A 26,471-nucleotide genomic window follows, 5' to 3' on the forward strand; every position below is an offset into this window, starting at 1 on the left:
TGGAAAATAAATGGAAAAAAATTTAAGTGGAATTTTAAAATTAAATTCACATTTAAATGGAAAATTTAAAAAATTAAAGTTCAAATTTAATTGAAAATTGAAAGGAAAAATTTGAATGGAAATTGACATTTAAAATTTAAATGGAACATTAAAAAAATAAAAGTTAAAAAATTTGAATGGTAATCAGGATTTTAAATTTAAATTGAAAATAAAGTTTAAAAATTCTAATGGAAATGAAAATTTGAATGGAAAATAAAAAAGTTTTAAAATGTGAATGGGAATCAAAAATTTAAATTTAAATTTAAAAAAAAAAAGTTTAAAAATTTGGTAATCAAAATTTTAAATTTAAATAGAAAATGAAAAAAGTTAAAAATTTGAATTGAAAACAAAATTTTAAATTTAGATGAAAAATATAAAAGTTTAAAAATCAAAATTTTAAATTTAAATTAAAAGTTAAAAATTTGAATATGAATCAAAATTTTAAATTTAAATAGAAAATAAAAAAGAAAAGTTAAAAATTTGAATGGAAAACAAAATTTTCGATTTAAATGAAAACAAAAAAAGATAAAAAATTTGAATGGGAATCAAAATTTTCGACTTAATTGATAACTAAACCGAACCCTTTAAATTGAATCTGGAATTTTAATTTGAGATGGAATGGGAATTAACTTTGAAATTACATTTACAATAAAATTTCAACTAAAAGTTAAAAGGAAATTTAATTTAAAATTAAATATTACCAAAAAAAAAAAAAATAGGATGGAGATGAGATTGTCAGGGAAATTTAAAGGAAAATAGAGGTCGAAATTTCAATTACAAATGGAAGGAAAATGTTGATAGAAATCCAAGTGGGAGCTGAGCTGGAAATGAAATTGCAGAGGAAATTAAAAGTGGAGCAATAGGAACTGGAAAGGAAAGTGAAAAGGAGAATTAAAACCGGTTAAAAAGGTTTAAATTGAACGTAAATGCAAATGGGATTGAAAATGAGGTCAGCTCAAATGCGCTGCGCCCTGCGCGCCCCGCGGCTCCGCAGCCCGTAGCCGGCAGCCGCAGGCCGGCGCCGCGCTCCGGACCTCGGCGCACGCCGGGAGCGCCGCAGCCGCTCTGTGCCTTGGGCCTCTGCGCCCCCTGTTGGGCCTCCCCCTGCGCTGCTGCTCCCTGCGCCGTTCCTCCTCGGCCGCCGGACCCGCGGAGGGCTCCCCCCGGCCGGGGAGGTGACTTCTGCGTCCTGCTGCCTCGGCACGGCGCCCCCCCGGACGAGGCCATAGTGGGCACCGCTGGCACACGGCTGGCACACGGCTGGCACGCCTCGGGAGGGACGAGGACAGCCGGGGGGCTCGTGCGGGAGAGCTCCTGCCTTGAGCCTCCCCCTGCCTTGAGCCCCCTCCTGCCTTGGGCTGCCTCCTGGCGTGGGCTGCCTCACGGGCTGCTCCTGCTCACGGCCTGGTGCCCCCCAGCTGTGTGCCCCCAGCTCTATTTAACCCCTAGCCCCATTTAACCCCCAGCCCCTGTATGTAGCTCTGTATCCCCCGCCCGGAGCCTCTGCCGGCGGCTGCCAGCCCCGCAGCAGCCTTGCCTGTAGCTGGGACACAGACTCTGGAAGCCAGCTGCTGCTGGGCTCAGCCCCGGAGCGCTTCCTCTGATGGCATCTCGACAAATCTTCCTTCTCTTCACCTCAAGCCAGCAGCTCTCCTTGGCCTGTGGACAGACCCGGGCACCTCCAGCTCCTCTGCTTGCTCCCTGCTGGCACCAGCTGGAGCCTGGCCTGGCAGCCTCCCTCCGTGGACCCTGCTTGCCCAAAGACCTCGGCTGCCAAGGAGGGCAGGGGATGGACTCCACTGGCTCCTCACCTCCTCTGCTCTCAGACTGTTCAGAAGGGTCCCCAAAGCGTGGAGAGGGAACCTCTGCTCATGCCAAAGCTCTTGTTCTGTTTCTGCCTCTTTTAAGCCGGTAGCTGATGGAAGGGGCCTAGGCTGGGAGGGTCCCCAGGGCTCCGAGCTGCCTGCCAGGGGACCTGAGGAAAGCCCTTGGGTGAGGCTCATCCAGCACAGGGTGCTCCACAGCTTGCCTGTCAGCCAGGCTCTCAGCTGCATGGCTTGCAGATGTTGCACCTCCTGCATCCTTCTTGGGATTTTGTCCTCTTTAAGCTATTTTTTGGAGGGGAGGAAAACAAATCCTCAACCCCACTCAGCCCCCCCCACTGCAGGTGTCCCCTCCCTTCAAGGCTGGATGATGGAAGATGCTGCCTCTCCTGTCTCTGTATTAATGAAATAAAGCCAAAAGCAGAACAGTTTGGACACCATCTTGTTTGGGGGGAGCAGGAGGGGAGGGGGGGTCCTGCTGGCCCCTGCTCACTGTGGATCCCACCAGCCCTTGGCTGCAGACAAAGCAACACACCCCCCCCCCCCCCAAAGGCAGCACTCAGAGCAGGTCCTCACAGGTCTGGGGGGGAAAGGCCACAACTCAGGTATGGTGCTGGGGGCTAAGGAGGGTCCTTTGGGGGGGCTCTGGGGGCTGGCACAGCTGCAGCTGTGATGTGGGCAGCAGTGGCCCTGCCCTGCCTGCAGCTCTAGGGGGCTCTGGGGCTGGGGTCTGCAGGGGGTGAGAGGCAGGGGGCTGAGGTTGCCCACACAGCAGGGCACAAAAGGGCAGCTGGCCAGGAGCTGCCTCACTGAGGTGGAGCTGGAGCTGTGGTTGAGCTGAAGCTGAGCTGAGCTGTGGTGGAGCTAAGTTGTGGTGGTGTTGAGCTGAAGCTGAGCTGAGCTGTGGTGGAGCTGAGCTGTGGTGGAGCTGAGCTGAAGCTGAGCTGAGCTGTGGTGGAGCTGAGCTGTGGTGGAGCTGAGCTGGAGCTGAGCTGAGCTGTGGTGGAGCTAAGTTGTGGTGGTGTTGAGCTGAAGCTGAGCTGTGGTGGAGCTGAGCTGAAGCTGAGCTGTGGTGGAGCTGAGCTGAAGCTGAGCTGAGCTGGAGCTGAAGTGTGGTGGAGCTGAGCTGTGGTGGAGCTGAGCTGTGGTGGTGCTGAGCTGTGGTGGTGCTGAGGAGAGCTGGAGGGCACTGGAGCTGAGCTGGGGCCCTCAGCAGCCACCCCTGGGTGTTGCTGCCCTGGCCAGGGGGGGTTGGGGACACCATGCATGGCTTGGGCAGGGTCACCAGGCGGGCGGGAGGGCACAGGGAAAGCTCAGGCCTGGTAAAACCAAATCTGGGCTGCCCCCAGCACCCTCCTGGGAGCCGTGGGCGGCAGCAGCAGAGCCGAGGGGGAGGCAAAGCTGCTGCTGAAAGCAGGCTGGGAACTGCCTGTGACGCCTGGGGGCCAGGCGTGGCCTGCAGGGGACACCAAGCCCTGTCCCTGGGGGACATCCAGCCCTGCCCCCCAGTGCCATGGCCACAGCTGCCTTGAGCACCCCCAGGCATGGCCCCCCCGGGCAGCCTGTGCCAGCCCCTGACCCCTCCTGCAGCACAGAAGCTTCTCCTCCTCTCCAGCCTGAACCTCCCCTGGTGCAGCTTGAGGACATTTCCTCTCCTTCTGTCACCTCAGGCTGGGGAGCAGAGCCCAGCCCCCCCTGGCTGCAGCCTCCTCTCAGGGAGCTGCAGAGAGCAGGGAGGTCTCCCCCAGCCCCCTCAGCTGCTCCCCCCCAGCCCTGCTCCCCAGACCCTTCCCCAGCTCTGCTGCCCCTCCCTGCCCCTGCTCCATCCTCTCAAAGCCCTTCTGGCAGTGAGGGCACAAAGCTGAACCCAGCACTCAGGCTGTGGGCTCAGCAGTGCCCAGCCCAGGGGCACCATCCCTGCCCTACCCCTGCTGCTCCAGGCCAGGCTGCTGGTGCCCCCCTTGCCCACCTGGGCACTTTGCCGGCTCACATCCAGCTGCTGGCACCCAGCACCCCCAGGGCCCTTCTCCTGCAGGCATCTCTGGTGCAGTGAAGGCTCAGCCTGACCACCACCACCCTCTGAACCTCTCAGCCCACCAGGGGCTGGTGCAGGGCTGGGGGCAGCTGCTGGCCAGGCTGCCCTGCCTGCTGCCAGGGGCACCCCTCAAGCCAGGCTGGCCTGGGACAAGGTGTGAGCTGCAGGCAGCAGGAAGGTGGTGAAGGAAGCCCCAAGAGCTGAGCCAGAGGGGAGCTGGAGGCACAGGGAGGGTTTGGTGTGGGCAGGAAACCTGCTGGAGGAGAGCAGCAAAGCCCCAGGGCTGAGGAGAGGGCTGGAGCTGGGCAGGTTGGGCACCTGCAGGGGGCAGCTGTAGGAGCCTGGAGGGGGCAGGGAGGTGGTGCTGAGCACCCACTGCTGTGCACAGCTCTGCTCCCAGACCCTTCTGTGTCCTTCTGCCTGCTACCAGCTGGCCTGGGCCCAGCCTGCCTCACTTTTTCCGTTGTAAAACAGCCTTCTTTCACCCTCCTGGAGGCTCCAACCCCTCCATTGTCTGAGCTTGGCAGGGACAGAGCCCTTTGCCTTTCATCCCTGAAATTCCAGCCAGGTTTGGCTGGATGTTAAAAAACAGCCCCCAAAACCCCCCAACCTGTTAAAAAAAAATCACCATTTCCCTTCTCTGGCTCCTCTGGGCCTCAAAAATGTGCTGGAGGGCTGCCAGGGCAGCAAGTGGAGGTGAAACTGAGCCCAGGTTGGCACCAAAGCAGCTCCAGGCTCTGCTGGGAATGGCTGGGGGCTGCCAGGGCAGCTGCAGGCAGCAGAGCTGGGGGAGACCCCAAGCAGCACCGCCAGGGAGGCTCCCCAGGAGAAGGAGGAGGAGGAGAAGGAGAAGCAGAAGGCTGCAGGTTGGGGCCTGCTGGGAGGGGGCTGCAGGGTGGGTTGGGGGCTGGGGGAAGGGGGTTGCAGCACTGGGGGGTCCCAGCCCAGGAGACTGTGCAGGAGGAGCAGAGCCACAGCCTGCTGCAGGCAGTGGGCAGCAAACAGCTGGAGCCAGGTGTGGGGAGAGAGGAGCCCTGGGGGCACAGGGAGGGGAGCACAGAGCAGGGAAAGTTGGAGCTCATCCTGGGGCAGAGCTGGCAGGGGGCTGGCAGAGCTCCAGCTGCCAGCACAGCACAGCCCTGGCACAGGAGACCCTGGCTGAGAGCCAGCAGCAGAGGAACCTCTCCTCTGGTGGTCTCCTGCTGCAGCTTTTGGCCCCCACAGGAGAGCCCTGGCAAGAGTGGCCTTGGAGAAGCTCTGCAGCCAAGCTCTGCCAGCGGTGCAAAGCCCTCCTCCAGCCCTGAGGAGCAGGCAGGAGGAGGATGCCACAGGGCAGGACCTCCTCCAGGGCTTCCCACTCCCTGTGAGTGTGAGCAGGGGACACCAAACCCTGCCCCAGGGGCCGTGGCCACAGCTGCCTTGAACCCCTCCAGGCATGGGGACCCACCACCCCCCTGGGCAGCCTGTGCCAGCCCCTGACCCCTCCTGCAGCACAGAAGCTTCTCCTCCTCTCCAGCCTCAGCCTCCCCTGGTGCAGCTTGAGGACCTTTCCTCTCCTTCTGTCGCCTCAGGCTGGGGAGCACAGCCCCGCCCTGGCTGCAGCCTCCTCTCAGGCAGCTGGCAGTGAGGTCTCTCCCCCTCAGCTCTCTGCTGCTCAGCACCAGGCTGGAGCTGGGGGCGTCTCTGAGGCAGACAGGAGCCCGCCGCTAGAGGGCGCCGCTGGAGGCCGCCGCTGGAGGCCGCCGCCACTAGAGGCTCTGCTGGATGGTGCCCCCTAGTGTGCACCGTACGGCGGGCGCTCCTAGAGGCTGCCGCTGGAGGGCGCCGCCTGGCGGACGCCGCTCAGAGCTGCCCGGCAGCCGGAGGCGGCTCCCGGCGCCTGTCCGCAGCCGTCCCGGGCCGGGGGGCGGAGGGGCTGCGCTGAGTCAGCGGGGCCGGGGCGGGCAGCACCCCAAAGGTCAAGCCGTGGGAGTCTGTCTAGACGGCGCTGCTGCAGCCGCTCCGCTGCTCCCTACGGCCGTGGCGACCCCTCCCCAGCAGCTCTCTCCAGGGCTCCCTCCAGGGCTCCTTTCTTCCCCCAGCCCAGGCGCCAGGCAGCCAAAGCAACCTGCCCGCAGCCTGGGAGGGGGCACAGGGCAGCCCCCTTGAGGAGACCCCAGAGGGGGTTGGGCACCTGCCCTGGGCACAGAGGACAAGAGATAGGCACCAGGTGGTTCCCATGGGTGCCATACCACAGCCTGGCAGCCTGAGGGTCAGGGAATCAGAGAATTGCTTGGGGTGGAAGGGACCTGGAAAGTCATCAACTCCAACCAGCAGCCCAGCACCACTATGGCCACCAGGCACAGGCTGCAGCCTCTGTGCCCAGTGCCCGACACTGCAGCTGGCACCAACCCCATGGATCCCTATGCCCTGGGAGCTGCTTCCTGGCAGGGCTGCTGTTGGTCAGCCGTGGGCACTTTAGCTTCCTTCTCCTCCTCAGCATCTCCTGTGGCAAGGCCCTGACCTGCTCTCTGCTTGTGCCAGGGTGGTGCTGACCCCACAGATGTTGCTCTGGCACTGTCAGGAGCCCTCCCCCGGCAGGGCTCTGCCTGCAGGGCAGTTGGCATCACTGCCCTGTGCTTGGGCTCCACAAGCTGAATCTGCCCCAACCAGCACAGGACACTGAGGGGCAGCCAAGGTGTGAACGGTCTGGGGAGCAGGGCTGGGGAGGAGCAGCTGAGGGAGCTGGGGGTGTTCAGTGTGGAGCAGAGGAGGCTGAGGGAGACCTCCTTGCTCTCTGCAGCTCCCTGAGAGGAGGCTGGAGCTCTGCTCCCCAGTCTCAGGGGATAGGACAAGAGGCAATGGCCTGAGCTGGTGCCAGGGGAGGGTTAGGTTGGAGATGAGGAACAGTTTCTGTGCTGCAGGAGTGGTCAGGGGCTGGCAGAGGCTGCCCAGGGGGGTGGTGGAGTCCCCACCCCTGGAGGGGTTCAAGGGAGATGTGGCCATGGCACTGGGGGGCAGGATTTGGTGGCCATGGTGGTGCTGGGCTGGGGCTGGGCTGGGTGGTCTCAGAGGGCTTTCCCCACCCAAGCCATCCTGCGGCTCTCTCACCTTCTCCACCCTGCAGACTAGGAGTGGCTGGAGCAGAGCAGGGCTTGGAGGAATGCTCACAAGGCTCTGAGGTGTGGCCCTGCTGGCAGCTGAGGAGGGCTGCAATTAGCTCAGGCTGTAATTAAGCTGCAGCGTGGTGGTGCTGAGGGAGGGCTGCTGGGGCAAGCAAGGCTGCTGCAGGAGGAGCAGAAAGGAGTTGCTGCTGCGCTGGCACCACCTGGTGAGGGGGTGAGGAGAGGTCTGCTCCCCGGAAGGGTGCTCAGGCCCTGGCACCCCGCAGTTCCCGGGGCTGGGCTGCCCTCCCGGGGGTTTCCCAGCGCTGGCAGCCCTCCAGAGCTGTGCTCCTGGGCCGTGCCCTCCCCCCGTGGCAGTGTCCCCGGGCAGCTGCGCAGCAGTGGCTCCCGCGGGGCTCTGTCTTGTTTGGGCAGCAGCCCCCACCCCCCAGAGTCTCTGATGTGCTCCTCTGTTCTGTTCCTTATCTCCCTGCCAGGCTCTCACCTCCTGCTCTTCTGTCTTGGCTCCTTTCCAGGGGCTCTTTCCCCTCCATATAATTTCCCTCCCTGTTAAGTATTTTCCTCTCCCCAGGATTTTTCTTCCTTCCCCTTTGCCTTTTTCCTCTCTCCCACATTTGGTTTCTGCTCATGGCCTTCATCCTTCTTCTTCATCTCTGTCCCACACTGCTGCCAGGGCTGGAGCAGCTCTGCTGGGAGCACAGGCTGAGGGAGCTGGGGCTGTGCAGTCTGCAGAGGAGAAGGCTCCAGGGGCACCTCAGAGCTGCTGCCAGCACCTGAAGGCATCCTGCAGGAAGGCTGCAGAGGGACTTTGGCTGAGGGGGGCTGGAGCCAGGCCCAGGGGCAAGGGTTTGGAGCTGAGGCAGAGCAGGCTCAGGCTGCAGCTGAGGAAGAAGTTCTTCAGTGCCAGGCTGCTGAGGCTCTGGCACAGGCTGCCCAGGGAGGCTGTGGCTGCTTCCTGCCTGGGGGTGCTGCAGGCCAGGCTGGATGAGGCCCTGAGCATCCTGGGCTGGTCGGAGGTGTCCCTGCCCATGGCAGGGGGGTGGAACTGGATGAGGTTTGAGGTCTCTTCCAACCCAACCCAACCCATGACTCTATGACCCTCAAAGTCCATGTTGTGACTGTGGCACCCTGGGGGAGGGTTGGATGGCCCTGGTGGTGCTGTGCTGGTGGAGGCACCCCATGCCCTTAGAGGGCTTTTCCAACCAAGCCATGCTGAGCCATGGCCACCACCTCTGAGACCATCCAGCACAACATCAACCCAGCACCACCATGGCCAGCACTAACCCCCAGGAGGTCAGGAATTCCCTCTCTACTCCTGGGAGGAGCCCAGTGTGAGGGGGTGGCCACCAAGGCAGTGGCTGCCAGCAGGAGGTTCCCTCCCCTCTCCACAGGTGGAGTGGAAGGAGCAGTGGTGCTCTGCTGGGAGCAGAGGGCTCAGCACCAGCGTCTGCAGGGCTCTCAGATGAGGCTCAGCACAGATGCCAAAGCTCCCCAAGGTGTGGAGGCCCAGCAGCCTCCTCAGGCCCAGCCATGCTCCCTGCAGCCCAGGGCAGCTCCAGTGCCCCTCCTCAGGGGAAGCTCATGTTGGAGGAGAGGAAAAATGCCTTTGGTGCAAGAGTGGCCAGGGGCTGGCACAGGCTGCCCAGGGAGTCCCCATGCCTGGAGGGCTCCAAGAAGCTGTGGACATGGTGCCTGGGGACAGGGCTGGGTGGCCATGGTGGGGTTGGGTTGAGGTTGGGCTGGATGAGCTCAGGGGTCATGGCCATGGCACCTGGGGCCATGGAGGGGTTGGGTTGAGGTTGGGCTGGATGGTCTTGGAGGGCTTTTCCTTCCCTGGCCCTGTTCCAGCCCCTCCTGTTCCTGTGCTCCTTGCACCACAGTCCCCACCAGGATGCCACAAACCCCTCCTGGCTTGTGATGGTCTTTCCACCTGAGCTCCTCAGGTGCCTCTGGTGGTGCAGCAGCCGCCGAGGTGGCTCCATCCCTGGAGAGCACTGCCTGGGGCCCCGTGCGGCCCTGGGAGTCCTGTGGCACTCCAGCCAAAGCCACAGCGGCTGGTGCTGGGCTGGCACCGCTGGCACGCAGGGCGAGAGCTGCAGGGACCCTGAGCGTTGGTCGTGCGGGGATGAGCTACGGTCAGCACCGCCCCGGCGGAGAGCTCTACCCAAGGACCACTGAAGCTCCGGGGCAGGCTGCCAGGGAAGTGCCAGCTGCTGCTCTGATCTTTTCTAATGCCAACAACCCTGGACAAAAGTGGTGCCTGAACCACCCCCCAGCCCCCCCGGGACTTTCCTGGCCCAGCGTCTCAGCCACCACTCAGCAAACTATTTACAGCGAAAGAGGAAGCAGCAGGATGAAAATAAGTTGTGCTGGAGCTGAACTTCCTCTTCTGCTGAGTGCTTCTGGTCCGCTCCTTCCCGCAGCCTGCAGGGAAGCCTGCAGGGGACCTGGGGACTGCAGGGCGCTGCGGGCAGGGCGCGCTTGCAGGAACCTCGCGGGGAGCCGTCGGGGACAGAGCCGAGCCCTTGGTGCCCGTCGGGGGCAGAGCCGCCCCCTTGGTGCCCCCCGTCGGGGGCAGAGCCGCCCCCTTGGTGCCCGTCGGGGCAGAGCCTGCCAGGCTCTCCCGGAGCTGCCCCTGCAGGCTGCCAGGTGTCTGCTGCCGGCCTCGGAGGCAGCGGAGGAGCCCGGGCCGCATCCTGCTGGCATTTCTGGCAGCCCCGGAGACGAAAAGTGGGGGCGGGGGAAGGGCAGCAGAAAAAGGAAACCTTAACCTTTGGAAACTGCACCGCGGCGCTTCGGCAGCAGGAGAGGCACCGGCAGCGAGCAAAAAATAACCGGGGGGAGGAACGTAACATTTGGAAGGAGCTCGGGGCGGGGGGGACCCATTTAGCGCAGCCTCCCGAGGCGGCAGCCCCGCAGCCAGCCAGCTCCCAGCTGCCTTTTTTCTTCTCGAGGCAAGAGCTTCTAAAATAGGTTTTCCTTCTGGCTCAGCCTCCCCTCATTTCCCCTGGAATTCGTGCGGGGAAGGGGCCAGGGGAGCAGGAGGGCACCGGCAGAGGAGGAGCGCAGCCATAAAGTGCTGAGCTCCACTCGATCGAAGCAGCCTGAGCTGGACGCGAGGCTCTGTCTGTCTAAAGATAGCTGCAGGCTCCCCGGCTGCGCTCCCAGAGCTCTCCTCAGGGCCGTGGCCGGGGCTCCGATGGGCACCGAGGGGCTGCCTGCTTCCCCTCCCCACCGCTGGCACTGCGCCACCCCACGTCAGGAAGCTCTGCTGCGCGGCAGGGGGCAGCGGGGAGGGGGCGGCGGCCTCGTAGCGGGGAAACAGCAGGGCAGAGCCCAGGATCCCCCCAGCGAGCACCGAGCCACTGACACCGAGCGGGGTGGGAGAGGTTCATCGGTGGTTATTGATTGTGGGGGGGGTGGCAGAGGTGTGCTGGCATTGGCATTTGTTCAGTGGGGTGGCAGAGGTTTGCCTCCTGTTAGGCAGCAGCCTGCCCTCTCCAGCAGCCACTAGAGACCAAGTGCCAGCTCCATCTTTGAGGTCATTGGAATCTGTGTGCGAGGGAGGACTCCCCCGTGGGTACCCAGGGGCAGAGCAGAGGGAGTGAGGCCCTCTGGGCTCTGCATGAGTTCCACCAGGGCTAACCTTGGCTCTCAGGCACCTCAGCTGCTGAGGAAGTTCCTGGAGTCCCTGCAGAGCTAGGAGAAGGCTCCTCGGGCATGGTGCAGCACTGCAAAGCCTCTTTGCACCTCCAGGCTGGAGAGGTGCAGGCAGCACCGGAGCTGTTTCCATGGAGAGCTGCAGCAGGCAAAGGCTCCAGCAGCTGGACAAAGCTCCTGCAGCTGGCAGCTGCCAGCCCTGCTCTGGGTTTTCCCCTGGCATGAGGAAGTGACTCCCAGCCTGCTCCTAAGGGTGGACTCACAGCACACTCACTGACCACAGGGCATGAGTGTGAGACACCAGCTGGGGACCTGCATGAGGAATCTTTGCCTGGAACAGCAGCTGGGGTTGTATTTATAGACAGCTCCAGGGCTGGGGGCTGCTGGGGCTCAGAGACTGCAGAAATGGCACCCCCCAAGGGCCCCCCCCAAGGGCATTCCATGAAGATAATCCAAGGGCTGGAGCAGCTCTGCCATGGGCACAGGCTGAGGGATGGGAGGATGTGCAGCCTGGAGGGGAGAAGGCTGCAGGCAGAGCTCAGAGCAGCCTCCCAGGGCCTGCAGGGAGCTGCAAGCAGGCTGCAGAGGGACTGCTGCCAAAGGGCTGCAGGGCCAGGCCCAGGGGCAGAGGATGGCAATGAGAGCAGAGCAGATGGAGCTGGGCTGTGAGGAACAAGCTCTGCCCCAGGAGGCTGCTGGAAGCCTGCAGCAGGTTGCCCAGGGAGGGGCTTGAGGCCCCCCCAAGCCTGGAGGTGTTGAAGGGGAGGCTGGGGAAGGCTGTGAGCAGCCTGCTGTAGGGGAGGATGTCCCTGCTGGGTGCCTCTGGGGGTCCCTGCCAGCCAAACCTCTCCAGGATTCCAGGAGCTAGAAGCTGCTGCAGCACTCCCAGGCCATCCCTCCCACCTCTGCAGCAGGGGCAGGCAGTGGTCCCAGGTCTGAACCTGCCAAGTGCTGCTCAGGAAGGTCATGGGCTGCAAAGGTTCCTTCCACCCCAACCCATTCCATGATCCTATGACCTCCCAGGTCTCTTCCACCCCATTCCATGGTTCTATGACCTTCAAGGTCCCTTCCAACCCAGGAACACAGAGCCCTGACTGCCTCCTGGGCAGCTTTGGCAGCTCAGGTTCCTGAGAGAGCTGCTGGGCTGGGGGACAGGAGCCAGACCTGCTGGGGCCGCACCTGGCAAGAAGGATGAGGCAATGAGGGGGAAGGAATGAAGCTATCAGAGGCTGTCAGAGGAAAGGGAGTGCTGGAGGAGAGGCTCTGGCATTAGAGAGCTGATGAACATAAGTGCTGCTCGGAGAGCCTGGGGATGGATATGCCTCTGGAAACCTGACATCGGTCAGCAGGGCAGGGAGGGCCTCCAGCCTCAGCCCTGCAGAGGCAGAGCAGTGCTCCCTGCCCCCCCAGCTCCTGCCCCCCAGCTCCTGCTCCTCCCCCCCAGCTCCTGCTCCTCCAGCTCTCTGTATTTCCTGTTTCATGTATTCCATATTCCATTTGTTACCTGCTGAGCTGCAGCCAGAGCAGTGTGGGCAGAGGGCAGGAGAGGGGATCCTGCCCCTGGGCTCTGCTCTGCTCAGACCTCACCTCCAAGCCTGCCTCCAGCTCTGCTGTCCCCAGCAGCAGCAGGACACAGAGCTGCTGCAGAGAGCCCAGAGCAGGCCACAAGGCTGCTGCCAGGGCTGGAGCAGCTCTGCTGGGAGCACAGGCTGAGGGAGCTGGGGCTGTGCAGTCTGCAGAGGAGAAGGCTCCAGGGGCACCTCAGAGCTGCTGCCAGCACCTGAAGGCATCCTGCAGGAAGGCTGCAGAGGGACTTGGGCTGAGGGGGGCTGGAGCCAGGCCCAGGGGCAAGGGTTTGGAGCTGAGGCAGAGCAGGCTCAGGCTGCAGCTGAGGAAGAAGTTCTTCAGTGCCAGGCTGCTGAGGCTCTGGCCCAGGCTGCCCAGGGAGGCTGTGGCTGCCTCCTGCCTGGGGGTGCTGCAGGCCAGGCTGGATGAGGCCCTGAGCAGCTGAGCCTGGCTGGGAGCTGTCCCTGGGCATGGAGGGGAGCTTGGAGCAGAGGAGCTCTGAGCTCCCTCCCAGCCTTTCACGCATTTCATCTTTCATTCATTTCATGCAGTTTGTATTCCCTGTGCTCTGAGCAGTGTCCCCCCCTCAGCCCAGCCCTGCCATGCCTCTGTCTTGTCCCCAGCAGGAGCTGGAGCCAGGGTGGGAGCTTTGCTCAGGGAGGACACTGTGGGACCTCAGTCCCTGCTCTGCCTTCCCCTGGGGCACTCAGGCTGGGGCTGGAATTTGTCCCACATCTTCAGCCCCTCTCCAGCCCCCTGTTCCCTGGGAAGCAGCCCCCCCCCTGCTGTGCCCCTGCCCCAGCCGCAGCCCCCAGGCTGCTTCCCAGCCCCTGCCAGGCTGCGGGCCTGGGCAGCAGAGGGTGAGGCGCTGCCCAGTGCCTGCCTGGCTGCAGCCAGCCCCGGGAGCTGCATCACTGCCAGCCGCTGACTGCCGACAAAGCAGCAATCTGCAGGATGGATGCCCCAGGGCGGCCGCCTGGCTGCCTGCTCATCCTTCCAGCTGCCTGGCACCGGCAGGGCAGGTCGTGTGCTTAACTCTTGGGCACCCCCCCCTGAAGGCAAGGCTGCTCCGGGCCCCTCGGCTCGGGCAGCGGCACGGAGCTGTCCCTGCAGCCTGGGTCAGCAACCCCCCGGCTCTGCTTCTCCGCGGAGGCTGCTGCGCAGAGCTGTGGCTGCTGCGGGGGTGCGGGAAGGGGAGGCAGAGCTGCCCCCCTGGCACCATCCTGCTCCGGACCTTCCCCTGCCGCTCACCTCCTGGCAGCTTGCTCTCCCTGCACCCCACTCCCGCCCCGGCCCCGAGGCGTGGGGGGCTGCAGGACGCAGCCCTGCGGCGGGTCTCAGGCTCCGGCTGCCGGAGCCGCAGGGGTTAAGCCCTGCCCGGAGCGGCGGGGCAGGATTTATCTGCTGCCCGCCGAGGAGGACTCAGCCTCTCCAACACCTCCGAGCCCCGCAACCATTTCTCCTCGCACCGACACACGAAGATCCTTATCTTTTTATTGCCCCTGCGTGGTTGATGGCCGCTGCGCGCCCCCGGCCCCCGGCCCCGCGCATTCCTCCTGCTCCTTTCCCTTCAATCCCGTGCCCAGCGTCGTGCCAGGGCAGCTCACACACCCCCTGCCCTCTGCCCGGGCATCTTACACACCCCCCTGCCCTCTGCCCGGGCAGCTTACACACCCCCCTGCCCTCTGCCAGGGCAGCTCACATACCCCCTGCCCTCTGCCCGGGCAGCTCACACACACCCCTGCCCTCTGCCAGGGCAGCTCACACACCCCCCTGCCCTCTGCCCACTGCCAGGGCAGCTCACACCCCCCTGCCCGCTGCCAGCCTCATGCCAGCAGGTGCTTTAGGAGCAGCCTGGGCAGTCCGGAAGTGCCATCCCGGGGCACCACCAGCTGCCTGCATGCCAGCTCAGGCTGCAGCACCTGCAGGGGCTCTGCACCGAAGCCCAAGCAGAAGGGGTCAGCGAAGGGAGTCCTGGCCAGCAGAGGTCCAAAGGTGCCACTGATGCCAGCGGCTCTCTGCTGCCGCTCTGCCCGGCTGCAGTCTCAAGGGACAAGGAATGGAGCTCCAGGGACACCTTCAGCCTCCGGGCGCTTCAGGACAGGCTTTGGGGCTCCCGGGCAGAGCACCTCCAGCGGCAGCAGCGCCGTTGTCTGCTGCTCGGCTGTGTCTGCAGGCAGCCACTGCGCTCTGCTGGCTCTGCTCTGCCCTCTCGGCGGCCCTGGCACACAGGGCACGGCTGCCAGCCGCCGAGCTGCAGCTCCTGCGCTGCCACCTCGTGGCGCCGGCTCCGGGACGCGCAGCGGAGAGCTGCTGGAGGGGACTGGGATGGAGAGGGGACCCCTGGGGGTGTTCCACCCGGGACCCCCCCAGCCTGGCCCGAACTGCTCAAGGGTTCCCTGGAATTCCATTCCTCGCTCCCTGAGAGCCCAGCCCAGGCAGCAGCTGCTCAGTGATGGTTGCCCAACCTGTGCCATCTGCAGCTGTCACAAAGGCTTTGAGGAGCTCAGGTTGTGGTGAGGGAAACTCACCCTGAGCCCAGGGGCAGGAAGATCAGAGCCAGGGAAGGGTTGGGGTGGGAGGGAGCTGGGGGGGCACAGAGCCAGGGAAGGGGCTGGGGGGGGAGGGAGATGGGGGATCACTGAATCAGACTCGGTTGGGTTAGAAGGGAGCCTGAAGCCCACCCACCTCCTCCCCGCTGCCCTAGCAGGGACCCCTCCCTCCAGCCCAGGCCTCACCCAGCCTGGCCCCGTCCCCCACCCCTAACCAGAACAGGAACTGACAACCAGCAGCTTTTGGTACTTTATTACCAGCACTTTTCAGTCTCTCAAACTCGCCCAAGCCCTCGGGAGCCTCCCTGGCCGCTGCCCCTCCCCTCTGCCACCCCTCCAGCTGCACCCTTCCTACAGCAGGAGCATCAGAGAGGCCTGGACCCCCGCAGGCTCCCGAGCAGCTCTTGGCCCAGGCGGGAGGGAAGGCTCTGCCGGCAGCCTGGGCGGCAGCCTGGGCAGCGCTCTCCTCTCCGCTGCTGATTACGTTAACCGCTCAGCTTCCCCCAGCGGAGAGCGCCCCCCGCAGCCCCAGCGCCGCACTGCAGCTGCGAGCCGAACCCAAGGCACCAGGCGGTTCCGGCGCCCCCGAGCCCGGCCAGGGAAGGTGCTCCGCGCTTTAGAGGCTTCGGCTCAGCTCGCCCCGACCACCCCAGCTGCGGACGCGCAGGCTGCGGGCGGCTCCTGCACCTCCTCTGCAACCGCAGCTCCGCCCTGCCCGCGGCTCCTCCTGGCAGCCAGAGGCCGCTCCCGGCAGCCGCTCAGCCAGGCCGCGGCGCTTCCCGCCCGCGGCGCCACTTCCGCTCCCGGCAGGCCCTGCGCGGCCCCGCCTGACCCCTCTCGGGAGCCGTAGTTCCGGCGCCGCGGCCCCGCCTGACCCCTCTCGGGAGCCGTAGTTCCGGCGCCGCGGCCCCGGAAAGGTGCTGGGAGCGCGGCAGGGGCGCGCCGGGGGCGGGGCTGGGCTGGGCTGGGCTGGGCTGGGCTGGGCTGGGCTGGGCTGGCCTGCTCCGCTCCGCTCCTGCCCCTTCCTGCCCCCCGCGCGGCGCGGGCCGGGCGCGCCTGTGGCTTTAAGCGCGGCCGGCAGCCCCGCGCCTGCGCGCAGCGGCCGTGACCTCGCTGCCGATCGGCGTCGCCGCCGGTGACTGTTGGGGCGACCCCAGCTTCCCGCGGGGCCCAGGCCGCGGCCCCGCCGCCGGGCGGCAGTGACGCACCCGCCCCTCCGCGCCGCGCCGGAGCCATGGAGGGGCCGGCGGAGAGGGGCGGCGAGGCCGGCGCGGAGGGCCCGGCGGGGGTGATCACGGAGATTCGGGCGCCGGGCCCGCGGCCGCTGCGGCTGCTGGAGTGGAAGGTGTCGGTGGGGACGGCGGTGCAGATCGGGTCGGTGCTGGCGCTGTGCGCGCCCCTGCCCCCCGCCCTGCCGCCGGCCTCCGGAGGCGCCAGCGGCCGGCCGCAGCGGGTGGGCCCGGAGCGCAAGCTGAAGGCGGAGCGGCCTGGCGTGGTGCGGGAGCTGTGTGCGCGGCCCGGGCAGGTCATCGCGCCCGGGTGAGTGCCGCCGGCCCACGCAGCTGCCACCGGGCGCAGGGGACGCGGTGCCGCAGCCCTCGCCTCGCCCCGCGCCCTGCCCGTGCCGCGCAGGGGGGCGGTGCCGGGGGGGTCCTCGTCGGCACCACGGCCCAGGGGGTCTGTGCCGGCTGGAGGGCAGGGCAGCTGCTGAGGGAGGTTTTGCCGTCCTGTGCCCAGGGCTGCTGGGGGGAGGAGGAGAGGGACTGGGGGAGGAGGAGAGTGACTGGGAGGGAGGAGGAGAGGGGCAGCCAGGCCTGCTCTGGGTGATCTCTGCTCTGGCTGCCCTGGGGCTGGGGGCTGGCAGCAGTCTGCAGCCCTCTGGCTGCTGGGTGACTGCCCCAGGCCTGGGGCACAGCCCAGTGCCGGGGGGCTGGCACTCACCGGGCCCCCAGGCTGCAGCAGTGAGGGCAGTGCCCTCTGTCTCTTGCAGGGGTGTCCTAGTGCGGCTGGAGGGCTGCAGCCACCCGGTGGTGATGAAAGGACTCTGTGCAGAGTGTGGCCAGGACCTGACCCAGTGAGTGCTCTGCTTGGTGCCTCAGTCCCAGGCCCTTCCCTGGCCTGGCTCCAGCCCCCCTCAGCCCAAGTCCCTCTGCAGCCTTCCTGCAGGATGCCTTCAGGTGCTGGCAGCAGCTCTGAGGTGCCCCTGGAGCCTTCTCCTCTGCAGGCTGCACAGCCCCAGCTCCCTCAGCCTGTGCTCCCAGCAGAGCTGCTCCAGCCCTGGCAGCAGCCTTGTGGCCTGCTTTGGGCTCTCTGCAGCAGCTCTGTGTCCTGCTGCTGCTGGGGACAGGGTCCTGGGTGCCCTGCCCTGGGTGCCCTGCTGTGGCAGGGGGCTTGGGGTGGTCCCTGCCAGCCTCTGCCCTTCTGGGCCTGTGCTGTCCCTGCCCTGGGTGTTTGGTCTGAGCTCTGAGTGCAGCCACAGCCCTGCCCTGCTGCTGCCTCTGGAGGCCCTCTGGGGTTTGCAGTGGATTCAGCTGGGGTCTGGGGGTGCCCAGCCCCCTGCCCAGCCCCCTGCCCAGCCCTGCCCTGCTGATGCTCTTCCCCCCATGGCCGGCAGGATCCGGAGCAGGAACGGGCGGCAGAGCGTGGCGCTGTCCACAGCCACGGTGTCCATGGTGCACAGCGTGCCGGAGCTGAAGGTCAGCTCTGAGGTGAGCCCCCCTGATCCCCCTGAGCCCCCCTGATCCCCCTGCTCCCTCCTGACACCCTGACCCCCCCTGACCCCCTCCTGCCTCCCTGCAGCCCAGCCCTGGGCTCAGCCTCCCTGCAGCCTCCCTGCAGCCCAGCCCCCTCCTGCCCCCCATGTTCCCCCCCTGCCTCCCCTGACCCCCATGCCGCCTCCCCAGCTGCCCCTGTCCTGGGGCTCCCCCCTGGCTGTGCCAAGCACCCCTGGCCGGGGGCACAAGCCATGGGCAGTGCCCAGGGGGTGCAGGGGGGCTGGCTGGGCAACCCATGCCAGGGGGGTACCAGCTGAGGCTGCCCGTGCCAGGGCAGTGCCAGGGGGTGCCAGCTGAGGCAGGCAGTGCAGGGCAGTGCCAGGGGGTGCCCGGGTGCCCGCTGAGGCCGCCTGTGCCCGGGCAGCAAGCGGAGCAGCTGGGCAGGGAGGATCAGCAGCGCCTGCACCGCAGCCGCAAGCTGGTGCTGATGGTGGACCTGGACCAGACCCTGATCCACACCACGGAGCAGCACTGCCAGCAGATGTCCAACAAGGTGAGCCTGGCATGGGCATGGCAGGGGCAGGGGTGAGCCTGGCATGGGCCTGGCAGGGGCAGGGCCTGGGGTCAGCTCCCGGCCTGAGCCAGGACCTCCTCAGCCCTGCAGCTGCCTGCTGGGTTCCAGCACAAGCCAGCTGGGGCTGTGCCCCCTCTAGCTGCCCTGGGCAGGCAGGGGGGGCACAGAGCCCTGCTGGGGGTCTCAGAGCCTGCTGGGGGTCTCAGAGCCTGCTGGGGGCTCAGAGCCTGCTGGGGGCTCAGGGCCTGTGGGGGTCTCTTGCAGGGCATCTTCCACTTCCAGCTGGGCCGGGGGGAGCCCATGCTGCACACCAGGCTGCGGCCTCACTGCAAGGAGTTCCTGGAGAAGATCGCCAAGCTGTACGAGCTGCACGTCTTCACCTTCGGCAGCAGGCTCTATGCACACACCATTGCAGGTACTGCTGCTGCAGGGCTGCAGGGCTGCAGGCATGAGAGAGCCCTGCCAGCCTGCTGCCCCCCTGCCAGCCTGCTGCCCCCCTGCCAGCCTGCTGCCCCCCTGCCAGCCTGCTGCCCCCCTGCCAGCCTGCTGCCCCCCCGCCAGCTTGCCCCAGCTCAGCTCCTGGGCAGGTGCTGCCCTGGGGGCCTGAGGTGGGGTCCTGAGCTCCTGCAGCAGCTGCCTGGGGCTGCAGGCTGCCCCTGGCTCCCCTGGCCCTGTGCCCCCAGCTGGGCTCCTTGCTCCCTGCCAGGCTTCCTGGACCCTGAGAAGAAGCTTTTCTCCCACCGCATCCTGTCACGGGACGAGTGCATCGACCCCTTCTCCAAGACAGGCAACCTCAGGTGGGGCTGGGGGCCTGGCAGGGGGCAGGCCCGTGGGGGCACCTCTGGGGCACCTCTGGGGATGCCAGGGGCGTTGCTCTCTCCATGCTGGAGCTGGCTGGAGCTGCCCCTGGGGGCACCACTGGCTCAGTACAGCAGCGCAGCAGGAGTGCAGCAGGGGCAGTGCTGCCCTTGGAGGAGAGAGCCACAGCTGGGGACAGGGAGGGGGCTGGGCTGGGGGGAGCTGGGGGGTCACAGAGCCAGGGAAGGGGCTGGGGTGGATGAGAGCTCAGAGCTCACAGAATCCAAGAAGGGGTTGGGGTGGGAGGGAGCTGGGAGGGCACTGAAGCACAGAGTGGTTTAGGCTGGAAGGGATCTCAAAGCTCATCCAGTTCCAAGCCCCTGCCACAGACAGGGACACTGCCCCCAGCCCAGGCTGCTCAGGCACACAGCCATGCCCTGCAGAGCCCCCAGAGCAGAGCCCTGCCAGGTTGTGGCAGGCTGGCTCAGGCTGCCCTGCTGTGCCCATCAGGCCCTGCCTGGCTGTGCCATGCCGGCTCAGAGCCCATCAGGCCCTGCCTGGCTGTGGCAGGCTGGCTCAGGCTGCCCAGCAGAGCCCATCAGGCCCTGCCTGGCTGTGGCAGGCTGTGCCAGGCTGCCCTGCTGTGCCCCCAGGGACCTGTTCCCCTGTGGGGACTCCATGGTGTGCATCATCGATGACCGGGAGGACGTCTGGCGCTTCGCCCCCAACCTGATCACGGTCAAGAAGTACGTCTACTTCCAGGGCATCGGGGACATCAACGCCCCCCCTGCCTGCAGGGACCCCCACGGCAAGAGGAGAGGTAACTGCCCTGAGCTGCCTGCCAGGGGGCAGGGCTCCTGCAGCACCAGGCTGAGCAGAGCCACAGCGCTGCCAGGGCTGGCAGGGACCCCAAGGACCACCCAGGCCCAGCCCCCTGCCATGGGCAGAGACACCTCACACTACAGCAGGTTGCTCACAGCCACCTCCAGCCTGGCTGCAAACACCTCCAGGCAGGAGGCTTCCACCACCTCCCTGGGCAGCCTGTGCCAGGCTCTCACCACCCTCATGGGGAACAACTTCTTCCTCACAGCCAATCTCCAGCTCCCCACTTCTAGTTCTGCTCCATCCCCCCCAGTCCTACCCCCCCCGACACCCCAGAGCAGAGGGGCAGGATCCTCTCCCTCCACCTTTGGCAATGGGCACTGGCAGCACTGGCAGTTGAGCTGCCCTTGGCTTTCTGTGCTGCCAGTGCCCATTGCTGGCTCCCTGTCCCAGGCCTGATTCCTGCCCCCCTCAGAGGTCTCCCAGACCCCGATCCCTCCCTGACAGCCTCAGAAGTCCCTCCCCAGCTTTCTTGGAGCCCCCTGCAGATCCTGGAAGGCCACCAGAAGGTCTCCCTGGAGCCTTCTCCTCTCCAGCCTGCACAACCCCAACTCCCTCAGTCTGTGCTCACAGCAGAGCAGCTCCAGCCCTCTGCTCCTCCTCCTGGCCCGGCTCTGGACACCTTCCAGCACCTCGAGACCCTTCCTGGCACAGTGGCTCCAGAGCTGGACTCAGAGCCAGACCCAAACCAACCAAGCCTCCCCCCAGCGCCCCCCAGCGAGCAGCCCTCTCCATGTCTCCCTCCCTCTCTCCTGTGCCTCAGCAAACCACTCCCCGCGGGCCGAGGCCCTGGAGCCGGCGCCGGCAGCGTCCCGGGACGGGGAGGAGGTTCGGAGCGCGGTGTGTGCAGAGGAGCACAGCAACGGCCTGGGCAGGGCCCCCAGGGACTGCTGTAGGGCCAACGGCAGCGGCGCGGCCGGCGGGGACAGCCCTGCCCGGGAGGCGGACCCCGCGGAGGCGCCGGGCGCTCAGCTGCCCCCGGGCGCCGGCGGCCGGCACAGGACGGAGCCCCCGGAGCCGCCGGACGGAGCGGCAGGGCGGCCGCAGCGCCGCGCCCGGGCGGGAGGCGACCTGGACTTCGAGCTGTCCAGCGACAGCGAGAGCGAGGCGGGCACGGACCCCGGCGGCCGCCCCCCGGCCACGGACCCCGGCGGCTCCCCCTCTGCCCTGCCCGGCAGCGAGGGCAGGAGGGGCTGGAGGAAAGCCAAGGAGCCCCTGCGGGAGGGCAGCGGCGGGGAGCAGAACCTGGGGGGGCTGCAGGCGGGGGAGCAGAGTGGGGGGGAGCAGCACGGGGGGCTGGCTGAGCGGGGCGGCGAGCCCGAGGCCCTGGGCAGCGCCAGCCGCCGGCGGGGAGCGGGGCCGGCGGAGGGCGAGCCCGAGGAGGAGGAGGAGGAGGGCGAGCAGGGGGAGGCGCTGTCGGAGCTGGGCAACGGCTGCGCCGACAAGAAGGAGGCGGAGACGGAGTCGCAGAACAGCGAGCAGTCCGGCATCACCATGGGCGAGTCGCTGGACCAGAGCGTGGGCGAGGAGGAGGAGGAGGAGGACACCGACGACGACGACCACCTGATCCACCTGGAGGAGATCCTGGCGCGGGTGCACTCCGACTACTACCGGCGCTACGACCGCTTCCTGCGGCGGGAGACCCCCGAGCCCCCCGACATCCGCCGCATCGTGCCCGAGCTGCGCAGCCGGGTGCTGGCCGACGTCACCATCCTCTTCTCGGGGCTCTACCCGACCAACTTCCCGGTGGAGCGCACCCGCGAGCACTACCACGCCACGGCGCTGGGCGCCAAGGTGGTCACCAGCCTGCTGCCCGGCGCCGACGGCCGCGCCACGCACCTCATCGCCGCCCGCACGGGTGGGTGCCCCCGGCCCGGCCCCCTGCCAGCCTGTGCCAGCCCCTCCCCAGCCTGTGCCAGCCCCTCAGCCCCTCCCCAGCCTGTGCCAGAGGGAGGTTCTCGTGGGCTCGCAGGGGGGGCAGGGGCTGAGGGGGTGGGGGCTGGGCTGGAAGTCCCCTTCACGGTCACAGAGTCACCGAAGGGGTTGGGTTGGAAGGGACCTCGAAGCTCATCCAGCTCCAAGTCCCTCCACGGGCAGGGACCCCTCCCACCTGCCCAGGCTGCTGCAGGCCTCACCCAGCCTGGCGCTGCCCCCCCGGGGGGCTGAGTGTGGGGTGAGGCTGGGGGTGCAGAGGGCTCCAGAGGGTCAGCCCTAGAGAGGTGCTTGCAGGGGCTGGGCAGGGGCTGTGGGGCTGTGCCCAGGGCTGTGGTGATGTGGAGCTTGGCTGCAGGCACAGAGAAGGTGAGGCAGGCTCAGGACTGCAAGGACCTCCACGTGGTGAACCCTGACTGGCTGTGGAGCTGCCTGGAGCGCTGGGACAAGGTCGAGGAGCAGCTCTTCCCCCTGAAGGATGACTACATCAAAACACACAGGTGGGGCAGGGGGGGCTGGGAGCTCCCTCCCACCCCAACCCATCCCATGGCTCTGTGCCACCCCAGCCCCCTCCCACCCCAGCCCCTTCCCTGGCTCTGTGCCCCCCCAGCTCCCTCCCTCCCCAGCCCCTTCCCTGGCTCTCTGCCCCCCCAGCTCCCTCCCACCCCAGCCCATCCCATGGCTCTGTGCCCCCCCAGTTCCCTCCCACCCCAACCCATCCCATGGCTCTCTGCCCCCCCCAGCTCCCTCCCACCCCAACCCTTCCCTGGCTGAGCCTCCAGAGCCACTTTCTTATTCTGGTTCTGTCTCTGCTCTTGAAGGCCTGAAGCCTGTTCTTGTGCCCTTCTTGCCCCCCAGGGAGAGCAGCCCTGCCACCTTCCCTGAGGCTCCCAGCACCTTCCAGACAGCTCTGTTCCACCCCACTCCCATCCACCCCCGCTGCCAGCCTGGCCCCGAGGTCCGGCTCTACGACCCCACCACGGGCAAGCTGATCAGGAAGGGAGCCCAGCCCCCGGGCCAGGCCCTCTTCCTGCAGGCCACAGCTGCTGCCATCACCCTGCCAGGCCACGGGGAGCACTCTTCCTTCAGGTACCAGGGCTCCCTGCAGCCACCCAGGGCTCCCTGCAGCCAGGGCTCCCTGCAGCCCTCCTGTCTTCTGGGGCTCTTGGGGCCTGCCCCCTGTGGGCATCTTGCTGGAGGGCTCTTGGCTGCTTCCTGAGGGGAGGTCCCAGTGAGAAGCAGCTGAGGGGAAGCTGGGGCCTGGGCTGCAGCTGCTGCTTGGGGCTCACCCAGCTGGGGCCTGAGGGCAGAGCAGGGCAGGCTGGGGAGAGAGGAGAGGGGAGAGGGGAGGAAGCCTGGTGCTCTGTGCTGGCTCTTGCAGCACCTGGGGCCTTCCCTTTGGTCTCTAGAGGCTGTGTGGGTGAGGTCTGGGGGGCTCTGCAGCCTGGCATGGGAGAGGGGCAGCGAGGCCCTGGAGGCATGGGGACAGCAGCAGGAGCTGGGCAGCTTGCAGCTGGGCTGCCAGTGGTGCTGGGGGGGAGCAGAGCAGGGCTGAGGGCTGGGTGTGTGCAGCAGTGCCAGGGCAGCTCAGGGGGCAGCTGATGCCTCAGGCCCTGCCCTGGGCACAGCAGGGCTGGTGCTGGGTGTGCAGGGGTGCCAGCAGCTGCAGTCAGGAGCAGCACTGGGGGTGGTTGGTGCCCGAGGGTGCCCTGCAGCCCAGCCTGGCTGTCCGGCCTCTGTTCCCTGGCAGCCCAGGCAGCCTGGTGCCCTTTGCAGGGTGGTGCAGCCCCAGCAGCAGCTGTTTGCAGAGGAGCTGGCAGCAGGGCAGGGCGGGGAGCAGGCAGCGCCCTGCAGGCGCCGGCGGCAGCCCAGCATGTCCGAGACCATGCCCCTGTACACCCTCTGCAGGGAGGAGCTGGAGAGCATGGACAGGGAGGTGAGTGCCAGGGCAGGGGCCAGCAGGGGCAGGGGGCTGAGTGCCAGGGCAGGGAGAGCCTGGGTAAAGCAGGGAGTGTGGACACGGGGGAGGGAGGGTGGGTAAAGAGGAGAGCATGGGCACAGCCCAGCCCAGGGGCTTCAGAGCAGCCCAGCAGTGGTGGGGTGCTGCCAGAGCTGTCCTGGCTGTGCCCCTGGCAGGTGGATGACATCCTGGGGGAAGGCAGTGACGAGAGTGACAGTGAAAAGAAAAAGCCAGAAGAGGAAGGGCAGAAGCCAGAGCCTGGTGCAGCAGAGGCCCCGGGGCTGAGAGCAGAGCAGAGGCCTGCATCATCATCATCCTCCTCATCCTCCTCCTCCTCAGCAGCAGGCAGTGGAAGGAGCTCAGCAGGCAGCCTGCACAGGTAGGAGCTCCCCAGGGCCAGCACAGCCTGTGGGGGTGTTCCCTGGGCAGCAGCACTGCAGCCTGCATGCAGCCAGTGGCAGCCTGGCAGGGCCCTGCTGGCTGCAGCACTGGGGCTGGCTGCAGCACTGGGGCTGCCTGCAAGAGAGGCTCAGCAATGTCTCTGGAGCACCAGGAGGTCTCTAGGGGCACCTCAGAGCTGCTGCCAGCACCTGAAGGCATCCTGCAGGAAGGCTGCAGAGGGACTTTGGCTGAGGGGGGCTGGAGCCAGGCCCAGGGGCAATGGTTTGGAGCTCAGGTGCTGGCAGCAGCTCTGAGGTGCCCCTGGAGCCTTCTCTGCAGGCTGCACAGCCCCAGCTCCCTCAGCCTGTGCTCCCAGCAGAGCTGCTCCAGCCCTGGCAGCAGCCTTGTGGCCTTCTCTGGGCTCTCTGCAGCAGCTCTGTGTCCTGCTGCTGCTGGGGACAGCAGAGCTGGAGGCAGGCTTGGAGGTGAGGTCTGGGCAGGCAGCAGGGAGGGTCCCTGGGCTCAGGGCCACCCTCTGTGCCGTGCTGCAGGGGTCACAAGCGCAAGCTCGAGGAGGATGGAGGTGGCAGTGACTCCAGCAAGGACTCCAGCAATGAGGATGAGGAGGGCAGCAGCTCTGAGGCAGACGAGATGGCAGCAGCCCTGGAGGCAGAGCTGAACGACTTCATCTGAGGAGGAGCTGGGGCCGGGGGCAGAGCTTGCCCTGCCCTGCTGCTGCCCAGCAGGGAGCTGAGCTGCCCCCGGGGGGATCCCTGCACGGCCTGCAGCAGCAGCAGCTTGGGGGCAGGGCCTGGGCAGAGCTCTGCCTTAGGCTTTGACTAAAGCAGATCCTGCTTCTGTACCCCCTGGGGGCTGGGCTGAGCTGGGCTGGGGGCTGGGCTGGGATCTGAGCTGGGCTGAGCTGGGCTGGGGGCTGGGCTGGGATCTGAGCTGGGCTGGGGGCTGGGCTGGGATCTGAGCTGGGGGTTGAGCTGGGGGCTGAGCTGAGCTGGGCTGAGCTGAGCTGGGCTGGGCTGGGGGCTGGGCCGAGGATTGTGCTGTGCCAAAGGCTGCAGGGGGAAGTGGCTGGGCAGCCCTGGGCTGGGGGTCATCAGGCAGAGGAGGTGGCATGGCCAGGGTGGCACAGTAGGGACCTGCCCAGCCGGGTGCCCTGTGCCCCCCCAAGCTCCTGGGCCTGAAGGCTTATCCTGGGGCTGTGTGCAGCAGGGCCTCAGCTGCCAGCTCTGGGCCTCCACACCTAGCTCCCCCTCAGCTCTGCTGCCAGGAGAGCCCTTCCCGTGCTGCCAGCTGCGGTGTGGCACAGCCTGGTGCCCTGCAGCGCCGAGGGGCAGCCTCAGCCCCTGGCCAGGAGCCTGCTGTACAGTTTTGTACATTCTGTTTCCCCTCCCTCAGAGCAAATTTTGTTCTCTCCTTTAATAAAGTCTTTGTTTTGTAAGCCCTGGGTGCTGCCCCTAGCAGGGGCTCCGTGCCAGGGCCCCTGTCCTGCGGGGAGGGTGGCACAGGAGCTGCCCTGCTGGCACCTGCTGAGCTCCCTGCAGGGCTGTGTGCCCGGGGAGCTGCTGAGCTCTGCCCCTGGGCTGGCACCTGGCAGCCTGCTGCCCGCAGCTCCCCGGGCACACAGTATCTTTGAGCCTGGCAGCAGGCACTGCCTGAGTGCCCCAGGCTGGCACTGCCAGGCAGCCACCTCCCAGCCTGCCCTTGGCAGCTGCTGGCACCGCAGGAGCTGGGCTCAGGGGCGTGAGGAAGGTCCCTGGCAGGCTGCTGCTGGGGGCAGAACGAAGCTGAGCTGCAGCCTGCTGCATTGCTGCAGCTGAGGGCACTGCTGGGGCAGCGCCAGGGGCACTCTGCACCGTGGCTGGCACCTCCCTGGGGCCTGCCAGGGTGGTTGCTCTCCAGAGCTATGACTCAGGGCTGGCTGTGCCCTGAGCTCTCAGCCCCAGCTGGGGGAGTTCCTCTCCCTGCCAGTGGAGAAGCCTGGAAGGCTGAAAGGCCTTTTGTGCCCACTCTGGGCACCCTGAGGGGAGCATGCACCCCCTGCCTGCCCTGGGCACCCTGAGAGGGGCATGCACCCTCTGGCTACCCTGGCAGCTCCTGCTTGGGCTGCTGCTGGCTGCTGAGCAGTGCAGGCTGGACTCCTGCCCTGCCCAGGCCCTGGCACAGCAGCCCTGCTTGCTCCTCACCCTGCTCCTGCCCTGCTCTGCCTCCTGCTGCTGCCAGCCGCTGGCACTGGCACGGAGAATTGCAGCAGCCTGCAGCTGGGCTCTTGCTCGGCCCTGCCTCAGCCCAGCCCCAGCCCCAGCAGCAGCCCAGCCCCAGCAGCAGCCCAGCCTGCAGCCTCTGCTGGGCTCTGTGCCCTGCCAGCCGCCCTGCCCGCTGCTGGCACCCGCGGAGCTCAGCTCTGTGCTTTGGGTGCTGCACACTGGCACTCAG

At 65.7% G+C, this 26,471-nt stretch overlaps 1 protein-coding gene across 3 annotated transcripts; it reads left to right on the top strand.

Moving 5' to 3' along the window:
* Positions 1–15,859: 15,859 nt before the first annotated feature.
* CTDP1 (CTD phosphatase subunit 1) lies at positions 15,860–24,948 on the top strand. 3 transcript variants are annotated; one of them, XM_068167732.1, is made up of 13 exons: positions 15,860–16,318; positions 16,770–16,853; positions 17,394–17,487; positions 17,918–18,046; positions 18,332–18,482; positions 18,774–18,864; positions 19,519–19,685; positions 20,511–21,605; positions 22,038–22,179; positions 22,538–22,768; positions 23,456–23,615; positions 23,816–24,018; positions 24,572–24,948. In XM_068167732.1, exons 1-13 carry the CDS (start codon positions 16,014–16,016, stop codon positions 24,711–24,713), a joined length of 2,994 nt encoding a protein of 997 aa, XP_068023833.1. In that variant the 5' UTR covers positions 15,860–16,013; the 3' UTR covers positions 24,714–24,948. The 3 variants fall into 3 exon arrangements, with proteins under 3 accessions (XP_068023833.1, XP_068023834.1, XP_068023836.1); XM_068167733.1 differs by having other exon boundaries at positions 17,394–17,475; XM_068167735.1 differs by lacking the exons at positions 15,860–16,318; positions 16,770–16,853 and having other exon boundaries at positions 17,415–17,487; positions 17,965–18,046.
* Positions 24,949–26,471: the final 1,523 nt, after the last annotated feature.

The sequence above is a fragment of the Melanerpes formicivorus genome, unplaced genomic scaffold (genome assembly GCF_026170545.1).
Source record: "Melanerpes formicivorus ecotype bairdi unplaced genomic scaffold, bMelFor1.0.p_v2 SCAF_122, whole genome shotgun sequence".
In the NCBI taxonomy this organism is placed as follows: domain Eukaryota; kingdom Metazoa; phylum Chordata; class Aves; order Piciformes; family Picidae; genus Melanerpes; species Melanerpes formicivorus.